We start from the raw sequence: 23189 nt of genomic DNA, 5'->3' as shown, positions 1-23189 counted from the left end.
ACCAGTATGCTAAAGGCTATTTCAGGGGAAATTGATATCTACAAAACTTTCATTTGGATGCTTTTGCATTTTCTAAGTACAATTCTTCATTGGTCCTATCCCTTGTATATTTATTGCACCAACATGTGGCACTAATACCTGTCTAGTCATTAAACCTTCTCATTTAGGGATAAGAATTGTCAACTATCTGAGATGACTTCAAAAACAAAACAATAAAACAAAAACAGCTCTATCATTAAAATAATTCTTTGAACTTCATTAAAAAATTTAAATCATAAGAATACATATAGACTAAAAACCACACAGCCACTTCAAATGCTTTGCTGATTGCTATATTTCATTATTGCTAACATGCTGGTTTCCAGCATACTGTGCTTTTAGGAGTGCGAGTTTTCCCACTAGTGGGCAGCATTTCTCTTTACACGCTGTCCTCCTCCAATATTATAATGACCTCAAACTTTTTCAATACAAAGTCATTGAAAAGAAAGCAGTATGCAATGAAAATCAAACTAGACCACAGACCACTCCTTTAGGTAACTGGTTCTTTCACACATTTTTTTTTGTTATGTTTATTTTTCCGTACAAACCCAGCAAGTTATTAAGTTTACAGAGTAACTTTTCAGTCTATTTAAAATCCCATTGGAAAATAAATTAATAAACACATTTGTAAAAATATGGCAGGTTGTAAAATGCTGTTAAAAGATAAAAAAATCTTTGATTAGAAATAAATAAAAATATAAAAAATAGTCACACACTTTTTACATATGCTTTACATAAAAAAGTGCAAAGAAAGGAATAAAAGACACACATAGTAAAATAAATAAAGAATACTAATTGAGTGCATCGCTGTTAACCCAAATAGTCGATCATGTTTTTCTTTCCTTATTTTTAAGTCAGCTGGGGAAAAAAATAGTGCAATGTTGCAATTGTAAATGCAGCACGGCAACCTATACGCCTTAGCAGTACACGAACCCCCTAACAGATCCATCTGGAGTTGACTGCTGTTAGTAATTTCTGTTGCCCGGCAGCTCTCACATCCTACACATGGATACCCTTCACTGCCTGTTTGATACTTTCCAACAGAGCTTTGCATTCCGGGGAATAGTCCCGCTCCAGATTGCTGTACATGTCTGTGAGTGTATTTACATATGCTTCGAAATTCTGCTCACTGATTGGTCCCTAAATGAAGACAAAACATATTATACCAATCACAGAAGCTCAGACCGATTCACAAGGTATGTTAAATAAGGGTAACAGTGAAGCAATAATCTAGTCTAGTGAGTGGGAAACTTAAGGTCACCAAGACTGGCAGAGACCCAAATTACCATTAGGAATTTAGGGGTGTGGAAGAGTGATTGGGTGTGTGGTGGGACTCATCTGCTCATTTTATACGGGGTGGGGGGAGCTTAATTGGATTAATGTAACTTGATTGTATGGTAAAGTACATTGTCAGCCAATTTAGAGTAGCAAGATGTGACTGGCTACTGGATTGATTTTTCAAAACAGAAAAAAAAAGGCATGATAAGCATCTTTGAAATAAGCTGCAAAATGACAGGGGAGTTCCTTCCAACAAAATAGGAAAAAATTTGATCTCACACATACCATTTTTAGAAGCCAAAAATGAGGGCTTATCTTAGACCAGCCAGCTTCTTCAGCAATACATGGCTTAGGGCCAGGAGAATTAGGTAGCATTCCATCTTTTTTTTTTTTATTAACTACCTGTGTGACAGTTGGCAAAGTATTAAACCTATCTTGCTTCAGTTTCTCCACATGGGGACACATACTCTATTTTCCACAGTTTAAGGATCAAAAGAGATAGCAGTTGTGGAAGTAATTTGAAAGTCAAAATTCCACACTGTTGTACAGGTTAATTATCATTATTATTGTTATCATTTCCAGAGAAGAAAAGCTTTCTTAACTTTTGAGATACTGATGATTGTGTGCCTAGATAAAGTAGATGAATATGATGAGTGTATTGTAGTAATAAATCTCCAATCTCTGCTTTGGTATTAATGTTATTAAGGGTTATTCTTAGAAAAATCACTTCACCTTCCTATACCTATTTGTTTTCCCTACTTAGAAAGTGGAGATATTGATATTTATTTGTAGAGCATTTAAAAAGTAAGTCACATTGACCTTGGAGTGTGAACAAAAAGAAAAGATGTAATAGAAATCTGAAATAGCAGTGGTATGGTTAATAAGTGATACTGCCAAAAAAATTAAGAAAAATCAGGAACTGTTTTAAAGATGGTCAAAAATTAAAAGTTTCTTTCCTTTTTAATAACATTCCTTTTTGCCTCCCCTCCTTTGGATCAAGGGATATCATATAAGATTTTATATAGAGTATCGTCTTAGAATTGGTCAAGAATAGGGTTACATTCTAGATGGAAGTAAATTTGAAGTTGATATTTTTCCCTTTTAAAATGGGGGAAAATACAAAATCATTTGATTCTTTAATTAGGTTGTACTTTTTCAAAATATAGGACAACAGGGGTTATGAGAAAATCTGAGATGAGAAGAGGGAGAAAGCAACAGATTATATATTCTTCCTTTTTGCTTTTTCCAGTGACCCTTCTGATTTGTTGTAGGCAATGATACTAAAAATTCTGGGGAAGGCTTCTTTTTAAAGGAAATAGGAAAAATGAAAAAAATTGATTTCAGGGAAGGCATTCTGATAGGTCAACACTGGCATATATGAGCTATTGAGGGTTTTAAAAAGATATAAATATATGTATACATATATACTCTTTTAAAATATATATGTGGTTTAAATATATTAATTAAAGTAATATAAATATTACATTTATAGATTATATAGAATGCTTCCTCCCCTCCCCCATCTTTAAAAACTTCATTATATTTGCACACTGCCTCCAGAATTTTGTAATAATGAAGATTCACATTTAATTATTTTTCTGTAGAGCTTCATAATTGTTATGCCTTAAGTGTTTCCTGCAGACACAGGCTTGATTTGGGATATTGGGAAGTCCAATAACTACTTTGTAGGTCGAAAAGCTTAAGTACCTAAGTAATTTTATGTATGAGTTTTATAAATAGAAGAGGAAGCAGTTTTTCATTCTGTTAGCTTTTTTTTTTTTTTTTTGGTAAACTCTTAAACTTTAGATCAGTGTGTAGAACTCTTTTATTTCTATTTGAGTTAGTTAAAAGTGACGTCATAGATCTGTGCGTTTGGTGCTGGAAACAAAGGGATAATATGTTACAAGAAAATTTTCCTAGGAAACTGTCACTTCCTGGCTATTCACCAAATGCATCAGCCAAGTCTTGGAGAAGTAAGTAGCTGCAGATTATTTTAAAGTATCCAATTTAAAGACAACAGTCATAGAATTTTGACTTCCTTCTGTGATTTTTTCAGATAGAATTTGTGTTAAGAGAATCATAATCCTTGGATTGGAATTGTAGGATTTTCATTGCTGAAAGGAGAGCTACTGGCAATATTGTATTGTGCCCTTTTTATTGAATAAAAAAGGAATAATCTCAAACTTCCCTATCACTCTCTGAATCTTATTTTACATTCAATAAGACCTTTTCTTTCCCACTTGCATTTATAGTTTAAAAATTAACTTCACATAATCTCATTCACTTAAGAGGTATTTTTTTACTGGTATCAGAAAGCTTTAACCATGATAATATTTATAACAATAGATAGTTATTAAGTTCACAGTGAGAGGGATTAATGGAGGGTGAGAAAATTATGAAAATATGTCAAGTAGCTCTCTGATTACTGAACTAGATTCCTGAAAGCTGAAATTTTACTCAGAGGCAGCCTTGTTCTTAGTTATGAATTAACATTGTTGCCATCACCGACAATGGAGGAGGCAAAGTTTTGGGACTAATATTTACCATCTGTGGAAGCTGAATGTCGGCAAGACTTGAGATGAGTGCTTGGCTCAGGCCAGCCAATTCCTTCAACAGGCTCTCATTGTTCTGTTCTATAAGTTTGTTTTCTTCTTCTATTGTTTTTAAATTGCTCTCCATAGATGTGATCTAAAATGGAAATGACAGGTTGAGAAATTGGAACTTGAAAAGGAACATACAAGGTTTATCTCCAACAAGAAAAAGGATTAGACTGTAAGAGGTGCCAAGGTAATATAATCCTTAGTTACAGATTTAAAAAGATATTTACCACACTCTTGCAGAAGCTCAAGATAGGACAAGGTAGTCACTTTATTTTTGAACTAATCTGCTGATGTTGCACACAAAATCACATTTAACAGATCTGAGATTATGCCCTGTTATGTAGGTGAGCATAATCTTGATTTCAGATGGATCAAACTCCCAATTTTCAAAATGCAGGACAACAGGGGTTATGAGAAAATCTGAGATGAGAAGAGGGAGCAAGCAAGAGATTATATATTCTTCCTTTTTTGCTTTTCCCAGTGACCCTTCTGATTTGTTGAAGGCAATGGTACTAAAAATTCTGTGAAAGGCTTCTATTTCTAAATTAGAAGACAGTATTTATAGATTACTTAGTAATAAAAATAGTATCTAGCATTTATATAGCATTTTAGGATTACAAATAGCATTCCAGGCTCAAGAAGTAGCTAGGTGGTAATAGACCTGGAGTCAAAAATATAAATTCAAATTTGGCCTCAAACATTTATTTTATCCTCCTAATAACTGTGAGATATATAATTGATATTGTTATTTCCATTTTATGGATGAGAAACTGAGGCAGAGGGAAGTTAAATGAATTGCCCAGGATAACACTACAGGAGGATGGTCAGGTTTTCCTAACTCCAGGTCCAATGTTCTGTGTAATGTGCAATCTAATTGCTTTTGAACAATGGGTAGAAAACATATAGGACTGAGTGGCAACGTGGGATTGCATGGGCAGGATATCTAAGCTTTAGAGTTTGAACTGAGAATGATTTCAATTCAATTCAAGTGACATCAGTATTAAACAAGGACTATTGATATATTGTGTGATGTAATAGAAAGAGGAAATCTGAAAGTCATTTATGTTCAGAATCTGATATGAACACGTGCATGTCATTTACTTATGTTACTTTAGTGTCTTCATATGGGAAATGAATACTGTATAATAATACTTTTATTCTCTACTTGAAAGTATGATTAAAAAAAGGAAAGGAAAACCTCTTTTGGGAGAGGGACTGTTTTCTTTGTATCAGCATTATCTTCTAAAATGTCTGGCACATAGTAAGTACTTGTTGACTTGAATTACTTTGCAGTGATTTTATAAACTTTAAAACATATCTTTTATTATTATTGCCTGAGATAGATGCAAAGTTTGGATAAGATAACCATCTTTGTTTTCATGGAGACTCAGGTTTATTTTTTTCCCTTATGAAATAATATAAAATCACAGAATGGTTATATTGGAAAGGAAATTACTTAATAGAAAGAAAGATATAAAGACTATATTGAAGGACCAAGAAACATCAATTGATACAGTACATTTGTACATATTAGAGATTATAAAATGAAAACTTTAATTCCAAAGTAAAATGATAATATCATTGTAATTATTTTTATTTAATGTGCATTTGCATGGTTTGGAGAAATTGTAGTAAATTGTGGTAAATTTATAAAAACATATCAATTGACACAATTGACAAGCCTGATATTTTTGGTGTTTAAAAGTTAATTTATAAAAATCATATGGATTATCAGGTTAGGTATGTAATTGTTTTCAGCATGATTTTCTCTTGGTCTATGTAGAATATCTCTCTTCCAGAAGATGGACTGTCAGTCTTACTTATTATCATTATTATTAGTTTGAAAAATTTCTTCTGCATGATTATTATTATAGATTACAGATGTGCATGTGTCATATTCTGTTGAATCATAGGATCAAAGAGGTCATGAACCTTATCTCTGTTATCTTTAAAATAATTCCCATGCAGTGGGGGGGGTCAATTAATTATGCTGTTTAATCAATAGTTGATGAATAGAAGAAGAGATGACTGAAGAAGTCTCCAGGATACCAGATCAATAAAAAAAGGAATCACTTGGATATAGTACTTACCAGTTTAATAATAACCATAAACATTTTTGTATACTTTATTTACAATACCCCTTAAGGTAAATAATGCAGATGTTATTTAAATAGAAATAAAGAGGACGAGAATTGAAGTTATTTGCCTTTTGTCAGAGAGAGTAGAATTTTGAATCTAGGTCTTTTGACTTCAAATTCTGTGCTCTTTCTTGTTTTAGTGTTATCTCTCAAAATCAAAGATTTTACCAGAAAATAAATGCCTTTCTGTTTTTCCAAACATTTACTTAAAAGATAAAATTTTAAATGTAGCAGTCAAAAATTTAATTTATTAATATGCTCATTTCAGCATTCAGATATTTGTACTCTGATTCCTATGGAGAATATCTCTCTATATGCTAATTCTTATTAAAATTTTTTAAAAATTATTTTACCTGGGTCTGGAGTTTCATCATGTCTGCTTCAATTTTAAGGTTGGATTCATTCAGTTCCTTTATTTCCTCATCCAAATGCCTAATTTCCTCATCACTCTCTAAACCTGTGAAGAGGCAGACAGTTGAAGGTAAGAGCAAAAATGTGCACACATGAAACTATCTGAACAATATAAAACTAAGCAAACCTAAAATACATGCATTCCCCATGAAACTTAGCATCTTAATGGGAACTGTTGAGTTTTGATAGGAAAAACAATATCTATCCATCTATCTGTCTGTCTATCTATCTATCTATCTATCTATCTATCTATCTATCTGGGAAGGGGGTAATATTGGGCAATAGGAGTTGCATAATGTATTTTTTTTTTGGTAAGAAGTTTGGCATTCTCTCAGGCACCTAAAATTGTCAGTGAAAAAGTATTCTGACATGGAATTTTTAGTTAGCTTAATGATTCCTTTTATAACTTATATAGATGACTAATTTTAAAATACATTTAATATTGGACTATGCTGGACATAATTTAATATTCAAAGATTCAAGAGGCATTCCAATACCTTGAAGGTCTTCAGAACTGTCATTGTGAACACCATTTATCCCTATATACAACCATGATATTGGAGACTGGGCTGAATCTACCCAGACCTACCCTTTAACCTTAATTAGTAATACTCATTTAACTTCATCTAATTTTTCTGTTACAACTTTTGCTCTGCTACAAAGGTTTTAGGCACCAATTTAAGGCTCAATTTTTTAAAAAAATTGTTTTTTTTAAAAAGTATATAAATTTGGTGGGTTTATTCATCATTTGTTTTGTCTTGGTTCTCTCTTTCCACCTTTAAAGAAACTGAGGAATTTTGTTCCTCTAAGTAATCTGGCTAATTGAGCTTTTTGGTTCTCTGGAATCTGGATAAATGGGAGCTTATTTCATCCTTAAGGTTAATTTCAGGAAGACCAATATTTTAAGATATAGTCTAAATTCTTTAGCTTGATCTTCAATCTATCTGGCTCCAAATTCCCTTTCCAACTTGATGCACACTGCTTGTGATGAAATGAAGGGTTTTTTATGTTCATTGTATATATTTTGAGTGTTTAAATTGTTTAAAAACATCATTAAGAATCATTAGAACAAAATCCCTTGAAAATGTTTTCCCTGATTTAGGATAACAACAAACAAAATAACAACAAGGAAAACCCCTACAACTGTTGATAGTTGTATTTTAGCATAGAATCAGTATAGTTATTAATCATTTATTAGGGAAAAAGCAATAGATGAAAGGCTCATAAAAGAATGATTATGATCTGACTAATGAAAATGTTTGCCACCTAGGTAATTGCAATATGATTGGAAATTGCAAAATTGAGTACTTAATTAGGTTAAAAATAGGATTTAAGGGAGACACTTTAGGAGCTACCCACTAGGAAGAGGATTTCTTTCATTTTGGTTGAAATTAAGGGAGAACAGTAAGATGGGAAGTATCAAGAACAAAGGATATTTTTAATAGACTCAGGATGAACATAGCAGAAAAATATTATTTAAAAGGTATATTCTTCTCAAAAGAGCCTCTTCATGGCATGGAGCTTCTGTGACTTACCAATGTCTATTGTTTAAAATATAACTGTCTCTTCTTTCAATGCATTTAATATCCTTCCCAATCTGGCTTCAGCTTATCTTTTCAGGTTTATGACATTACTCCCTTCATGATCTCTCCGCATCAATCAAATTAGCTTATTTGCTTTTTCCCATTCAACCATATTTATTCTGTGTTCCTTTCCCTCTATTCCACTTCTTGGAAATACCACCCACAACTCTTTATGCCAGGGACCTTTAGGGGTAGCCTTTTCTCATTGTTAGCACTCCCCTCATCACTGTGTATTATTTTGTATGTATCTTTTATTATATTCCACCAGAAGACTATAAATTCCTCAAGGGCAAGGACTGTCTCCCTTAGAGGCATTTATGGTTAGAGAGTCAAGTCTGGAACCTGGAAGTCCTGAGTTCAAATATGATTTCAGAAACCTAACTGTGTAATCTTGTCATGTCACTTCACCTTTGTTTGCCTCAGTTTCCTTATCGGTAAAGTGAGGATAATACTAACAATTATCTCTCAAAATTGTTTCAAGGATAAAATGAAATAATTATGAGGTGCTTAGTTAGTGCCTGACACATAATAAGTGCTATATAACTATCAGATGCTGCTATTGTTATCATTATTATCATCTCCAGTTCCAGCACAGTACATACAAATCTATATAAGAAATGTTTATTGATTGACTGATGGATGGAGATGATCCTGAATTCTTGAAGGCTTTGCTAGTGGAATATAATCTACATTAAATCCTTCTAAGCAGGGCAAATCCTTTAATTAAGGATCTAGTGATGGATTTACTACACAAATTCAAAGAGATTCTTAACTAGAATTTGGGGACCAGGTGATTAACTCATGAAACACACTCTTGAAACTATCTATGAGAAAGAGAAATTTAAAATCTGCTCTAGTGGAAGGTGTGCTTGCAAATGAAGGAAATATTTTTGAAATATTGAAGAGAAAGAAGAGGATGAATATATTTTGCTGGTTACATATAGCTGAAGAAATTTTTGCAACCTGAGACAATTACCCGGTATCTCTCTCTAAAGTCAGAGAGAGAATGATGATGCTTAGTTTTGGTATTGCTAGGCACCCTCACTTTGAAGTGTATGGGCTTTGGTCAAATTAGGCTGCTTTTCAATGCCTGTAGATGAGGAAAAGTTATAAACCAAGAGGACTGGAATAAATTAAATCACCATTGATAACTGACATTGAAGTAAAAGATGGCATCAAATAGAGATCGCATTTATACTGAAATTTTCATTGACTTCTTTCTCCAAATATGTCCCAGTGCACAGATTGGATAAAATCATTCTCCTGCTTCCCACTGGAGGTTAAAATAAAATGTTAGGAGGGATTGGCATTTAAGTCACTCTAGAATCTAGCACCAACCTACCTTTCCAGTCCTACTTAATACCATTCACTTTCACATAATGATGATGATTATGATAAATAATAATAATAATAATAATAATAATAATAATAATAATAAATAAGAGGCAGTGTGGCACCATGGATAGAGAGCTGACCTGAGAGGCAAAAAAAGGCCTGTGTTCAAAAACTTTCCTCTTATACCTTATGATGTTGTGTTTTGGGGTAAGTAACCTAACTTTTCAGTACCCTAGGGAACTTTTTGTAGAAAGAAAGTTGCCTTGTGGATGAAGGTAGGGATATTCTTTGGCGGAAATTTTAATGAAATCACAGATCCTCTCTCTGCAAAAATTGCTAATAATAGCTTAATTTAGACATAAAATACATAGAAAGCATTGAATGTTTAAATCTAACATGTTATTTGATCCTATTATTACTTAAAACATCCACCCACCCATACCCACACTCACAGACATAAGCACACACACACACACACACACACACACACACTCTCCCCTGTGGGACTTCTTTCTCTTTATTGATTTCCTGTACTTTTCAACACAAGTCCTCCCCACAAGTTAGCAAAATTATACATTCCTCCTTTAGAAATTCCATGGTAGGACATGCCTTTTAGGCAGCAAATGTGAGAAAGACCTGAAGGTATTAGTTGGTTATAAACTCAATATGAATCATCAGTGTGAAATAGAAGCTTGTTAGAAAAAGTACAATGTCAGGTTGCACCAATGGTAGTAGAGTTACAGATTACCAATTTGCTTTCTCATCTCCTATAATTCTTGTCTCTCTTTTCTTAAAATCCCCAATATACTAGATACTTTATAGTTACTAATGTAACATTAGATGTGTCCACTTGTTTCCCCTCACCTTTGTTACATGACTGGGTCCTTTCTTTTTCTACATCTACATTTTAGGATTGTATTATGATACAATTAGAAGAGCATTAGACTTGTGATTCAAGTCCTATTTGTCATTTACTATCTCTGTGACTATGGGTAAATCATAACCTGTCTTATTCTTAGTATTCTCATTTGTATAATGACAGGTTTGCACTAATTGACCTGGAAAGTGTTGTGTTTTTTTTTGTTTGTTTTTTTAGGGGCAGAGGTGACATAGAGTGCTAGTCTTGGAGGCAGAAGGACCTGAGTTCAAATTCCACATAGGATGTTTATTTAGCTATATGACTCTGTGTGCTTAAGTCTTCTCATCTGTAAAATGAACTAGAGAAGAAAATGGCAAAATACTCTAGTATTTTTGCCAAGAAAATATCAAATGGGGTCATGAGGAGTTAGACTCAACACCTTTTTATGGTCTAGAGTTATGATTCTATGTCATTTGTGTCAATTCAAAGGTATAAATCACAGTGGCAATATATTGACATCTACATAATTACAACCATCATTAATTTTTCCTTTAGCCTATGATCATTCAAAATTCTAGTTTTTCTGAGAGAATGTGGTATTCCATTTTTATAGTCATATAATATACAAATCAATGTTGGTATTAATAATTTTACAAGGTGATGTAGTAGATAGAGTGTCCTAGAGTCAGGAGGACTGGAGTTCAAATCCAGCTTCAGACACTTACTAGTGGTATGACCCCCAGGCAAGTCACCTACTTTCTGTTTGCATCAGTTTTCTCAAATGTAAAATGGGAAACCTGGTGAAGGAAATGGCAAACCATTCCAATATCTTTGCCAAGAAAACCACATAAATAGGATTATGAAGATTGAGATACAGCTAAATTCAGATGCAATCCAATATTAACAACAATATTTTTACTGTCCTCTCTACTGTTTAGATTATATCTGGAATATTATCTCTAGTTCTGAGAAAGGATTGGGGTGATTCTGTGTCTTTCTAGCACTCTCTGTGACAGCACATGGTACCTGGATCCAATATTACCAGCCCACCATCCCCCTTCTAGGTCTAGAGAAACAAGTGATGAAATCTAGATCCAGGCTCTGTTTCTTCTTTTAACCCCAGCTATAATACTGGGTCCTCTCCTTCTGTCCAATAAGCAAGGAGGAACAAGTAGGGTGATTAAGAATGAACTTCTGGCCCTTGTCTGGTAAGAACATCACTCTGGGATGGGGCATTGTTTTTCATATGTTACCCAAACTAACAAACTCTCACCACCTGTTACTTTCTTTGTCCCTGAGTTACTCAATCATTGCCTATAAGCAACTATTCTCAATTTCTGACTCCTATTCTCTAATTTATATCTTCTTCATCTCTATCATAACCATATCCCACTCCAATATGTTCATCACTATGCCCTCCGACATTCCTGTTCCAAAGTGATTAATTTCTTTGTTCTGGATTTCTTTCTATCACACTTATCTACTTGTTCTCATTGAAACCTGGTTCCCTTAAGATGATACTGAATCTCTGTCCTATCTCTACTAAACATCCCTACCCTGTCACTAAACATCCCTCTCCCCACTCCCGCCCTGAAATAAGTATTGGTTCTTGCTGGGAAGTGAGAATATTCCTTGTGTTCCATATGCCGCTTTAGTCTCTCCCTTTGCTTTCAGCACTCAAGAACCTTTCCTATTTTGATTTTTACTGATGTGAATTTTCTACCCTATCCAAACACAATAGTTTTATGTTCTTGTTTTTGCTGATCAGTCATTTCAGTTGTCTGACTTTTTGTGACATTATTTGATGTTTTCCTGGCAAAGATACTGGAATGCTTTGACATTTCCTTCTCCATCACATTTGCAGTTGAGGAACTGAGGCAAACAGGGTTGAATTCATAAAGATGAGTCTTTCTGACTCCAGGACCAGAGCACTATATATACTGTGCCACCTAGCTGCCCCTGTTAAATACTAACTCCCTGGAAATTATTTTTCCTGATTTTTTTATGAAGTTCAGCACTTGGATCCTTTTTTTTTTTTTACTAAACTCTTTCCCTTATATTAGACTTCAACAACCATATTAATAATGCTCTGTCAAACTCCCTAATCTACTTTTTCAATCATTTAAAAACCATGACCTTTCCACCTCAGCTATACACAGGTTTTGGATGATCATGCATGTCTCAAGTGTTACATTTTTTTAACTGAGCAAAATTCATTTAACTTACCATAACTTTCTATCATTCCATTTCTTTCTAATCTTCACCCACTCTAAACCTATTCTTTGTTCTCTTTGAAATTCACAATACCTCTATTTTCAATCCTTTCTCTGACCATCACCTTTTCTCTGATTTCACTTTCTTCTCTTCCCAATCTTGATCTGCTAATTAACTTTGCTGTTCTCAAATCTCTTGTTCTCAGATCCTCTCAAAGTTTATCCTTTGGGGGTGGCTAGGTGGCATAGTGGATAAGGCACAGACCTTGGAGTCAGGGGTACCTGGGTTCAAATCCTGTCTTAGAGACTTAATAATTACCTAGCTGTGTGGCCTTGGGCAAGCCACTTAACCCCATTTGCCTTGCAAAAGCATTAAAAAAAAGCTTATCCTTTGCCAAGTCCTAGGCCTGGATTACTTCCACCATCTATTTCAGAATGCTGCTTAGTGGTATTGGAGGTTATTGGTACTGATTTGGTACACAATTCATGTTCTATAGCTTCAAGTGGACCCTCATTGCAGCAAGGCAATACTTTTTTCCCCTCCCTAATTGATTTCCTGTCTCAGTTCTCATTAAGTCGATATTCTAAACTCCTCTTTAAACTTCCCTGTCAGATGAGGACTTTACCCCTTTGCTAAAATAATTGGAGGCTCTTCATTATGACCTCTTTTTTTTCCCGAGTCCCCTTAATTTCAAAATCCCTTGATATCATTTCCTATTCTCTTTACCTTTCCTTCTTTCTCTAATAATGAGGCACACCTTCACCTTTTTAAAGACCAATTTCTTGTTGAACCTCTACACATGTTAAACCTCTACATATTCTTTTTCTTCTCCAGATTTCCCTTTTAGTTATTCCCATCCCCTATCAATCCCTGATTTATCCCTAACTTCTAGTTCCTTCCCTACTAAGTTAGCTAGGAAATACATTGGATAGTGACATTCAAACCTTAAAATGCTACATAAATGCTATTTTCTATTATTATTATTATTATTATTACCATAACTATTATCATAACATAGTAAAATGTTTATTGACTTGTTTGAATTATTTTTTTCAGAGTACTATATTGTGTCTAAAAGTTTGTAACCAAGAAGGTGAGGGGAAACTTTTCCCCAGGAGGCAGCACTGAAAAAGTTGAGGAAAATTTAGCTGTTTATAGAAAATACTCACTGGAAAAGCTATAGCTGACTACAGGTATTTGAAGAAGTATAAACTTCAGTTCAGTATATGAGAGAATTTCATAATGATTAGAGCTCTGACCAAGAAGGGAACTGGCTGCACTGGAAGTATTTGAGCAACAGCAAATTCAAGATCTCATGTTAGTGAGATTTTGTCATCACACATGAGGTGACAGATTGGATTAGAGGTGACATTGAATTGGAGCATCTCTAGTTCTCTGATCTTTTGTTTTCTGCTGAAGACTACTTATGATTTCTTTGGCTGTTAAATTGCTAAAAACATCCACCTTTCACATCACTGAGAGCTTGATTGGGGTCTAGGGTGAGTTAAGTTTTTTGGGGGGACATAAATTTAAAAATATAGAAAATATAAGAAAACTTTCCTTTATATAATTAAAGTTTTGTGATTGTGTATCTTCAAATTCTTCATGTTAAATCATAACTCTTCTTTCCCTTTTTGTTCTCAGTTTCTTATATTTAGTCTTTGTCACATTGTCCTTCATTTCTGTCTCTGCAAATTTATGTTCTAGGTCACAGAAAGCTATTTTCTTTATTCCTTTTCATTGTGGAATCATATTGTCTCTTGAGCTTCTCTTCATTAAATCATTTTTACTCTTTTCCTGGGAAATTATATCTCATAAGTAACTTCTGTTTACTCCCAGAATAAAACTCTTACTTCTTATCGGTCATCAAAAGAATCAGTGTAATGTTGGAGTAAATCTATCCCTTCCCTTAGAGATTCTTCCATTATCTTTTATGTTTACTCTGATATTTTAACTCAGGTATTTTTATTTTCCCCTAATTCTAGCATTCTATTATATTTTACAGTTGAACACTCAAAATGTTATCTCTTTAACACATTATATAACTTTCTGAAGGAATGATGAAAATAAATAATGGGGCAGCTAGATGGCACAGGGGATAGACTGTCAGGTTTAGAGTCAAGAAGACTTATCTTCATGAGTTCAGCTTTTGCCTTGGATACTTACTAGCTCTATGACCTTGGACAAACCACTTAACCCTGTTTGCCTCAGTTTCCTCATCTATAAAATGAACTGGAGAAGGAAATGGCAAATTGATCTAGTACCTTTGCCAATAAAACTCCCCAAATGGAATCACAAACCCAAGATTCTGTCTCAAACTGACCCTGAAGGAGACCCAGAAGAACTACCAAGGTGATCTTGGGCCCATTATTTAAATTTTCAGTTTGCTCTTCTATAAGATGGAGAATTTGGACAAAATGATTTCCAAGAATTCTCTAGCTCTAAATCATATGATATTGCAAAAATGATTGTTGATGCTTTGTTCAATTTCAAATTGTAGTTTGGAGCACAGTGTAGTTAAAGTTATTATAAATTATCAAGGTCAAAATAGGCTTCCAGAATTTCTCTTGTAAATGTAAAGTTCATTAATATATCCAAATAAGGAGGCAGATGAGTGGTTTAGAGAGCTGGAGTGGGGATGACAGAATTTCAAATCCAACCTTAGACTCTTACCCTCTTTGTGGCTCTGGGCAAATCATTTAAGTTAGTTTCCTCATTTGTAAAACCTAGATAATAATAGCACTTACCTCAAAGGGTTGTTGTGAAGATAAAATGATATGCTATTGTAAAAGTACATTACAAAAGCTGGCTGTTTTTGTTATTATTACTATTATTTCCTCTTTTAAAGAGTACATATTTCCAACCTTTTTCAGTTCTTGGTCATGAGATCTGTACTTGTCCTCTTATATTTATCTCTTTCAACTAAGATACTGGAATTCAGAGAACAACTATTTTCTTTCTATCTATATTTATCATGATTTATAGAATTTGATTTCAGCTTCCATGTTTCTAAAGTAAGATCTTCATCTTTCACTTGTTCTCATGTATTAGCTCTCTATACTCTTGATAATTTAAATTAGCATTCTCTGGATTCCCTAACTCAGGTAAGACCAGAATTTTATTGATGTGACTGAAGGTCATAAAATTTATCATTGCTAAATATGGAGATAGTATATTTTTGGAAACATGCAGTAAAGCTTAAAACAGTGAGTTTTTGAATATAAGAATAAGTAACCTTTTAAAGTTGCTTTTTCTAAATGATATTAACTGAATAAATCACCATGAAGTAATAACCTATTACCTAAAGTAACATTTACATACAGGGAAACTGAGGCTCACAGTCATGAAATGATTCACTCTGGGTCACATAATTAGTAAATTTCAAGCAATCTAATCTCAGTTTAGTGATTTATCAAGTCACTAGTGTAGTGCAGATCCTTGGATTTGTCAGGAGACATGAATTTGGATCCTAATTTACACACATTTCAATGGACTCTTAACCTTATCACTAAACTGAGTTGAGATTAAGTGCTTGGATTAAATGCTTGCAATATAACAGGTATGGTTTTAGGTTCTTGGGAGTACAAAGACAAGAACTGAAATAGCTTCTGTCCTCAAGAAATATCCATTACATTAACAAAGAGAGGTAAATATAAATTGCATGAAAGGTCATTACAAGATAATTTCCTGGAAGGGGAAGGATCAGGATACACCTCATGTAAGAGGTGATACTTAAGCTTGACCCTGAAGAGAGACAGGGATGCTAAGAGTTGGAAATATATAGAAATATGAGGAGAGAACATTCCAGACATGTGGAACAACTCAGGAAAAGTTATTAAATATCATGTAGAGAAGAGTCAATAAGTCACTAGGGCTGGAACAGAGTGTTTGAAGGAAAGTAATAGATGATAAAGCTAGAAATGTAGGCTAGAACCACATTTTGAAGTACTTTAGCTACCAAAAGAAGAATTTGGAGTTTATCCTCAAGGGAATAGGAAGACCCTGGGGGGTTTATTAATTTAGTTCTTCAAGGCATTCATGGAGGTGCTATTAGACTTTTTTCATTCATTATAGGCTTACCAATGTAACATATATTTTTATATTTCTGGTCCAAGTCATTTGTGTGCTTAGTTTAAAATTTATTTCTCCTTTCTTTTGGTTTTGGGAAAAGACTTTAATGAATATAGACCATTGGATATATTGAAGGGGAAAACTGTTAACCTTTCCTAGTACTTAGACTCAGAATTTAATAGTTTTATATTACCAAACAGGAAAAATTCTATAAAATTAAATAAAATAGATCAACTATCATTAAGTACACATTTGATTAATAATTTAAAATATGTATTTTATGTACTCAGAGAAAGAGAATGTGAGGTTAGTATTGAAGAATAAATAGACCAAATACAGACTAGTTATATCCTTTAGTGTTATTTATTTAGCTTTTAAGCATCCTTAAACAGAGTCTACACTAAGCATCAAAAGCTATTCTTTGCTCTACATGGGTAATACAAATTCTTTCAATAAGACTATCATGAGTACATATCAAGTGGCAAATAAATCTCCCAAGATGGTACTTTCACTGTGCTTTTGTTAAACTCTCAAATAGGTTGAATTAAAGCCTCTGAAGGGAAACCATAGGACATAAGCACTTTATTCTCCTCAAATGCTTTTTTTTTCTTGTATACTCTATCTCTCTCTCTCCCCACTTTTTTTTCAGTCATACACTCAAATTAGAAAGATTGAATGATACTTCCTAGGGAAATGAAGTAACAGAGAATTTCAAAGAGTAATTTTCTGCCTTATGCCATTCATCCATCAATAAAATAATCAAAATTTTTCAAAGGAAAAGAAATACTTTGCCATTGTTTCTGACACATTTCAGGAGATTTATCTCCTGAGGAACTAGAACGTGTCTAAGATAACATTAAAAAGTGGCCTTTTGCTAACAAGATACTCAGGAATCAGTAATAGATGAAAATTCACCAGAGATTCATCCCTAAATAGGAGAGGAGACCAGCAATTGGAAAATAGACATATGGTTTAGGTAACCTGAAACTCATCTAGAATTACCATGAAAAAAATGATCTACTTGAGCCTGAGGGATAAAAATACCATGTATTTTCTAACTGTGCATTTCCCTGAATCCATTGTGTCAAATGACGATGCCTTTCTTTTCCTGCCCCCCCCAGGGGTGAATAAACAAAGAGAGAGAGAGAGAGAGAGAGAGAGAGAGAGAGAGAGAGAGAGAGAGAGAGAGAGAGAAGTTGGGGTTTTTTTTGTATATTTATTATTTGGATTGGATTTAAAATTGTGGAAAATTTACTTTGTGGAGGCAAGTCCTAAACTTTCCATTCAATAAAACAGGAGCCCAATTGGATAAAAGATACCAAGAAAAGATGCCAAGATTATCTTACCACCACTTGCTTTAAGCTTGATAGTCATTAGTTCTTCTGAGACTTTGCCCTTTTTTATGGCTTGTGCATTTAAAGGACATCCAGATAAGCTGTGAAAAATAGATTAGGCCAGTGTTTGAAAATGGAGTCATTTTATTTTGTTGTATTATAATTTTCTTATGTATACTCTCAGGATATAAGGTCATGCCATTCTATCACTGTTGCTGTGCTCATTTTTTGTTGTGATAATTTATTTTTTACAAAAGCTATGGGGAAAAATCCATAAATTTTCAAAACTTTTATTTTTTAAACATATGAATACCATACAAGTACAGAGAGCTGACATATATGACCAAAGTTTCATTTCTTTTGGTAGAAAGTAAAAATTATTTATAAGCCACTATTTGTTAACTGTCAGTTTACTTTCTATATAGACCAAGTATGAATATATTTACTATGAATAAATTCTGTGAGTATGATTGTATCTGACAGTGTCTGATAAAAACACTTGTTTCACCTTTCTTCATAGTCATTCAAATACAAACATTATATAAAACAACAAAAATAAAATATTATCACATTAGGGGTTTAATTTAACATTTAATTAAGAAAAATAGGAACCACTCTAGAACTTTGTGAATGTTGTCATCGTCTTGACATTCTGCTTGTTATATATATGAAAACAGTCATTTTATGAAACTTCCAATTTCATTGTCATGGTTTGCAAAATTATAATTAACCAGTCTTTAACTTGCAGTTAATTTTTATCATTTTGTTTAAAGAGTGCTAATCACACAACTAAACAAAACTTGGTTTTCCATGTGTCATAATTATTTGGTTATAAATATCCATTAAATTTATGATATTTAATCCACAATTATTTTATAATTTACAGTTATGCAAGTTAATAATTAAAAAGCTAAATTAGAAACTTAAACATATTAAGAAAAAGTTGAAATACATTTTGATAGGATTTGTTAGAATTTAACCTACTTAACCCTGAAAATTTCCATGAAATGCAAAATATTGGGAAATTATATTTTAAGAAAACTCTAGGATAATCTAAATTAATACAGAAGTGACATTTATCCCAGTTTCAAATGCCATATGAAATTTAACTGATTTTGATCTTTTTGGAACACATTGTTGGTAATACAAATAGAGAGGCTATAGTACAAGATGATAATATTCAGTTAATTTTAATTAGATAACCATTTATTTATATCATAGCATCATAAAATTATAAAAAAATAAATAAATGAAGTGTACTTTTGAAACAGATTCTCTTAGTTCTCAGGGTTTCTCCATAATTATGCTGAGCATTCTTAGCAGACATTGTTTTCTATGCATCATTAGTAGAAATTTATTTTGTTTTATGCAAAGAATGAGTTTCTGAAAAGGTATTCATAGGTTTTATTTTTAAGTGAAAATATATTTAATTGAATTAAAGAAATGGGTTATTTAAATCCACTTAATAATGTGAACAATCTTTTTGTACAAGGGATTACCTGTCTCAAAACAATCTGCTTCTTTACATTTGTATATTTGGGTTTATTTTTGTTGTGGTTATCTGCAGTCCATAATATTGCTACTTATTTGCTGTTTCATAGTGAATTGAAAGAGTCAATGCAGTATAAATGCCTTTTAGAATTGAGTATATTGCCGTAATAAGGGAAGTCTCAACCTTTTGTATACTGCTTGGCATTTTGTGCCTTTTCCAGACTAACTTCCAAAATAGTAACTGATTTGCCCAGAATATTTTACACTTCTAAAGGAAGCCCTTTACATTTGATGGAAAGATGATCTCTTTGTTAAAAAGTTCCAAGGAAATTTGTTTGAGGGTAGTGAGTTATGGGATTATCTTGAAAGAAGATACGACTATAACTGAAGTAATATGTACTAACATGCTTGTAGGATAAGTTTTTAGAAAGCCATTTGCCTAGAAAAATTAATAATTTTATTAATAGAATAGTCTTGAATTTGACTTTCTAAATATTATTTTTTAAAAATATTTTAAAGACTCTTATTAAACTAAAACAATATTAATATCAGATATGGTATATGCTGTTACCTGTGGATCTTTTTAAAGATGACAATTGCATAGAAATTGTATATACATTCACATTTTAATGTTCCAGCATATGAATATATAGTTTCATCAGAATTTAGGACTTAGATTTTAATGTGAAATTCCTAAATATTTTCCCCTCTCTGGACTTCCCTTCTGTATGAATGCGTTTGTTTTTGTCTGGATTGTGTGTGTATATGTGTGTGTGTATGTGTGTGTGTGTGTGTGTGTGTGTATATGCATATATATATATATATATATATATATATATATGTATGTATACAGCATACTTATAAATCCAAATCTTGGGAAGACAAGTTTTCAAGATTATATCATTGAGTACATTTGATTGCCAAATGTTGTTTCTTTATATAGAATGTTGATTCACATGCAACATAAAGGATTTAATTAGTTTTAGAAAATCAACTGCCAAAAAAACAGGGCTTTAAAAAATATCAGTAGTAATATAACTTTCTATACATAGCTTTCATTGCTTTTAGCTTGAATCAACAAGGAATTTACTTTCTGGCACCAACATTTTAGTTTTAGAGTTAAACTAAATGTCCAAAATAACTTTGCCAAATTTCTATAATGCTACTCAATATGACTTCTTTCCTGAATTTTTCACTAAAATGTCTGTCTTGGATTTCAGTCAACACCTGCACGCAATAACCCACTCTATTATTTCTACAAAAAGCAATATTAAACAATTATATTGATGATAATAACAATAATAATAATAATAATGAAATTATAACTCAAAGTATTTTATTTATATTATATAATTTTGATTATCACAATAACCCTGTAGGGTTATTCCCATTATACAGATGAAGAAATAGAGTCACAAAGATATTAATTGATTTTACCAGAACCATACAGTTAATGTCTGAGATCTTCCTGTTTTTAAGACCAGTATTCATTAAATCCTTTATGCTACCCAGTCAGTCTTGTGTTTTTAACTCTTGAGCAGAATCATGGATCACATAATTATTAGAAATGCATTTCCTTTTCACCAAGGAATTAGAAGAATTATATCTTTTATAAAAGTCTCCCCCAACTCCTCAACTTTTCTGTTATTTCCTATTTATCCTGTATGAAGCTTGATTTGTAAAAGTTTACTTGCCTGTTGTCTTCTCCATTTGATTGTAAGCTCATTAAAGAACTGAAATTGTCTTTTACTTCTTTTTATATCCCCAACATTTAGTACAGTCCAGCATATATTATTAGGTATTAATAAATATTTATTGATTGATTGTTTACTAAAACCTTCAAATAACATTCAGGAGAGAACAGAAACAATTTACAGAAATATGTAGTTGAGGGAGGTGTTTTTTTTTTGCCTCTGTCTCATTCTGATGATGATCTATAGCACTTAAGCCATTTTCGATCAGGGGTATGCCATTGAATCTAATCATATTCACAATGGCAAAATAAATAATTAGTGCTTGTCTGTGGTCTGGACAGCTCACAGTGTTGATAGAGAGAAAATAACTAAAGTGAAATTTTACTGTTACATGAACATTCTCAAGAAGTTGTCCATGTCATTTCACTTGATTAATGCAAGTAAAAACACACATAAAACATCAATGCAATTTTAAAACAGGAAAAGACAAAATATAGATGATAGATAATGGAAAATATATGCAAAAAAATAAGGCATGAAAAAGCCCAGAAAAATAAGCAACAATATATTTTATATTTTGAATTCCTCTATCAGAATTTAAATCCTGACTAATTAGGCCAACAAACATTTATCAAGCACCTACTATCTGCCAGAGACTGTGTAGAATTAGTTCTGTGACAAACACTGGGAAGCAAATTAGCCACTGTTTTGTCTCTAACTTTTAAGCCTTCTAAATATCATACTAAGTTTTTTTTCTGCAAACAGTATATTATAGGTGCAGTTCAGTAACAATAAAAACAAAAATGAAAGCAATCAAAATCATAGATACCTTCTATGGGTGACAAAAACATTATTTACATGGCCCAGTCCATTGCATCCTGGCAGGGGGCAATGTGGTAGCTCTTGTTTGTTCAATTTCCAGGATAACGAAGATCCATTGAGAGGATTCTCCTTCTGTCTTTTGGCAGCCAGAGGACAACCAGAAGCAGTGCGATGGGAAGTGTATTTACCTGATATGTGACCTTGACCATCACATCCCAATACAGGGCACCTAGAACAATGCAACAAAGATAATTCTCACTAAGGGATTAGTAGAAATTTAAAAAAAAAAGACTGAGCATAATTTAATGGGAAAAGATTAAGGGGTAGGAGTAAGATCATACCACCTAGTAGACTTACAGAATATCAAAGTGAGAAGAGACCATATGGTACAGTCATCCTCATTTCACAGAAGAGGAAACTGAGGTCCAAAAAGGTAAAATGACTTGCCTCAGGTCACATAAATAATGAATGGCAGAATTAGTACTAGAAGTATGCTCTCCTTGCTTTTGAGTTACATCTTAAAGAAGATTTTTTTTCAGCTGAGAGGAAACAGTATTTTTAATCATATCAGTAGGAAATGCTTATTTTTAAAGAAGAATGATGAGAAGGTGAATTTGTTTTCCAGAAGGTGGAGAATATTGAGTCCCAAGCCCAAGCCCATTGGTGTTTTCTGTAAAATGATTACTGATCTACATCAATGGGTTGATATAGGGACTGAGTAAAGTTACTCTGCATCTACCCAATAAAACAATAGCTTAGTATTTACTTTCTTTTGTAAAATCAACTTTTTCCATGAGTAGACTCAATTTTTTAATGCTCTATACTTTAATTTGTCCTATGCATATGTGTTGCACAGAAGGTTGCTAGGTGGTGCCATGGAAGAGCATAGGACCTGGAAGTCAGGAAGACTTGGACTCAAATTCACCCTCACATACTTACCACCTTTGTGACCCAAGTCACTCAATCTCTGCCTGGGGATAATAATAATAATACCCATCTTCTGGAGTTATGACTTTATGTCTATAACTTATATTTATATCTACATCTATATTCTGCATTTTTATCATATATCTTATATCTATAATACACATATATACAACTTTGTTAACTTTAAAGTGAAATATAAATACTAGATATTATCATTGTCCTAATATACATGAAAAGCATTAGAGATATCTAAACCTATTTGTTGTTTTAATCAAAAATAATAAATCATATATTAAGATTTGCAAAATCCTTTGCAAACAAAAACTATTAAAGTGGGTAATACAAATATGGAAACTGTAGTACAGAGAGACTGAGTCAACTGCTTAGGTTTAT

At 32.8% G+C, this 23189-nt stretch overlaps 1 protein-coding gene across 3 annotated transcripts in view; it reads right to left on the bottom strand.

Annotated features, from left to right (window-relative positions):
- Positions 1-1038: 1038 nt before the first annotated feature.
- The window catches only part of ST18 (ST18 C2H2C-type zinc finger transcription factor), an 80308-nt gene continuing 58157 nt past the window's right edge, over positions 1039-23189 (bottom strand). For all 3 annotated transcript variants that reach the window (XM_074199991.1, XM_074199992.1, XM_074199993.1), the window contains 5 exons: positions 21877-22098; positions 17875-17963; positions 6409-6512; positions 3862-4005; positions 1039-1179 (listed from right to left, as the gene is read on the bottom strand). In XM_074199991.1, coding sequence (XP_074056092.1) covers positions 1039-1179; positions 3862-4005; positions 6409-6512; positions 17875-17963; positions 21877-22098 — 700 coding nt within the window. The remainder of the gene's footprint in view (positions 1180-3861; positions 4006-6408; positions 6513-17874; positions 17964-21876; positions 22099-23189) is intronic.

Source organism: Macrotis lagotis, chromosome X (assembly GCF_037893015.1).
Source record: "Macrotis lagotis isolate mMagLag1 chromosome X, bilby.v1.9.chrom.fasta, whole genome shotgun sequence".
NCBI lineage: Eukaryota > Metazoa > Chordata > Mammalia > Peramelemorphia > Peramelidae > Macrotis > Macrotis lagotis.
This window is presented reverse-complemented; position numbering and strand designations above follow the sequence as displayed.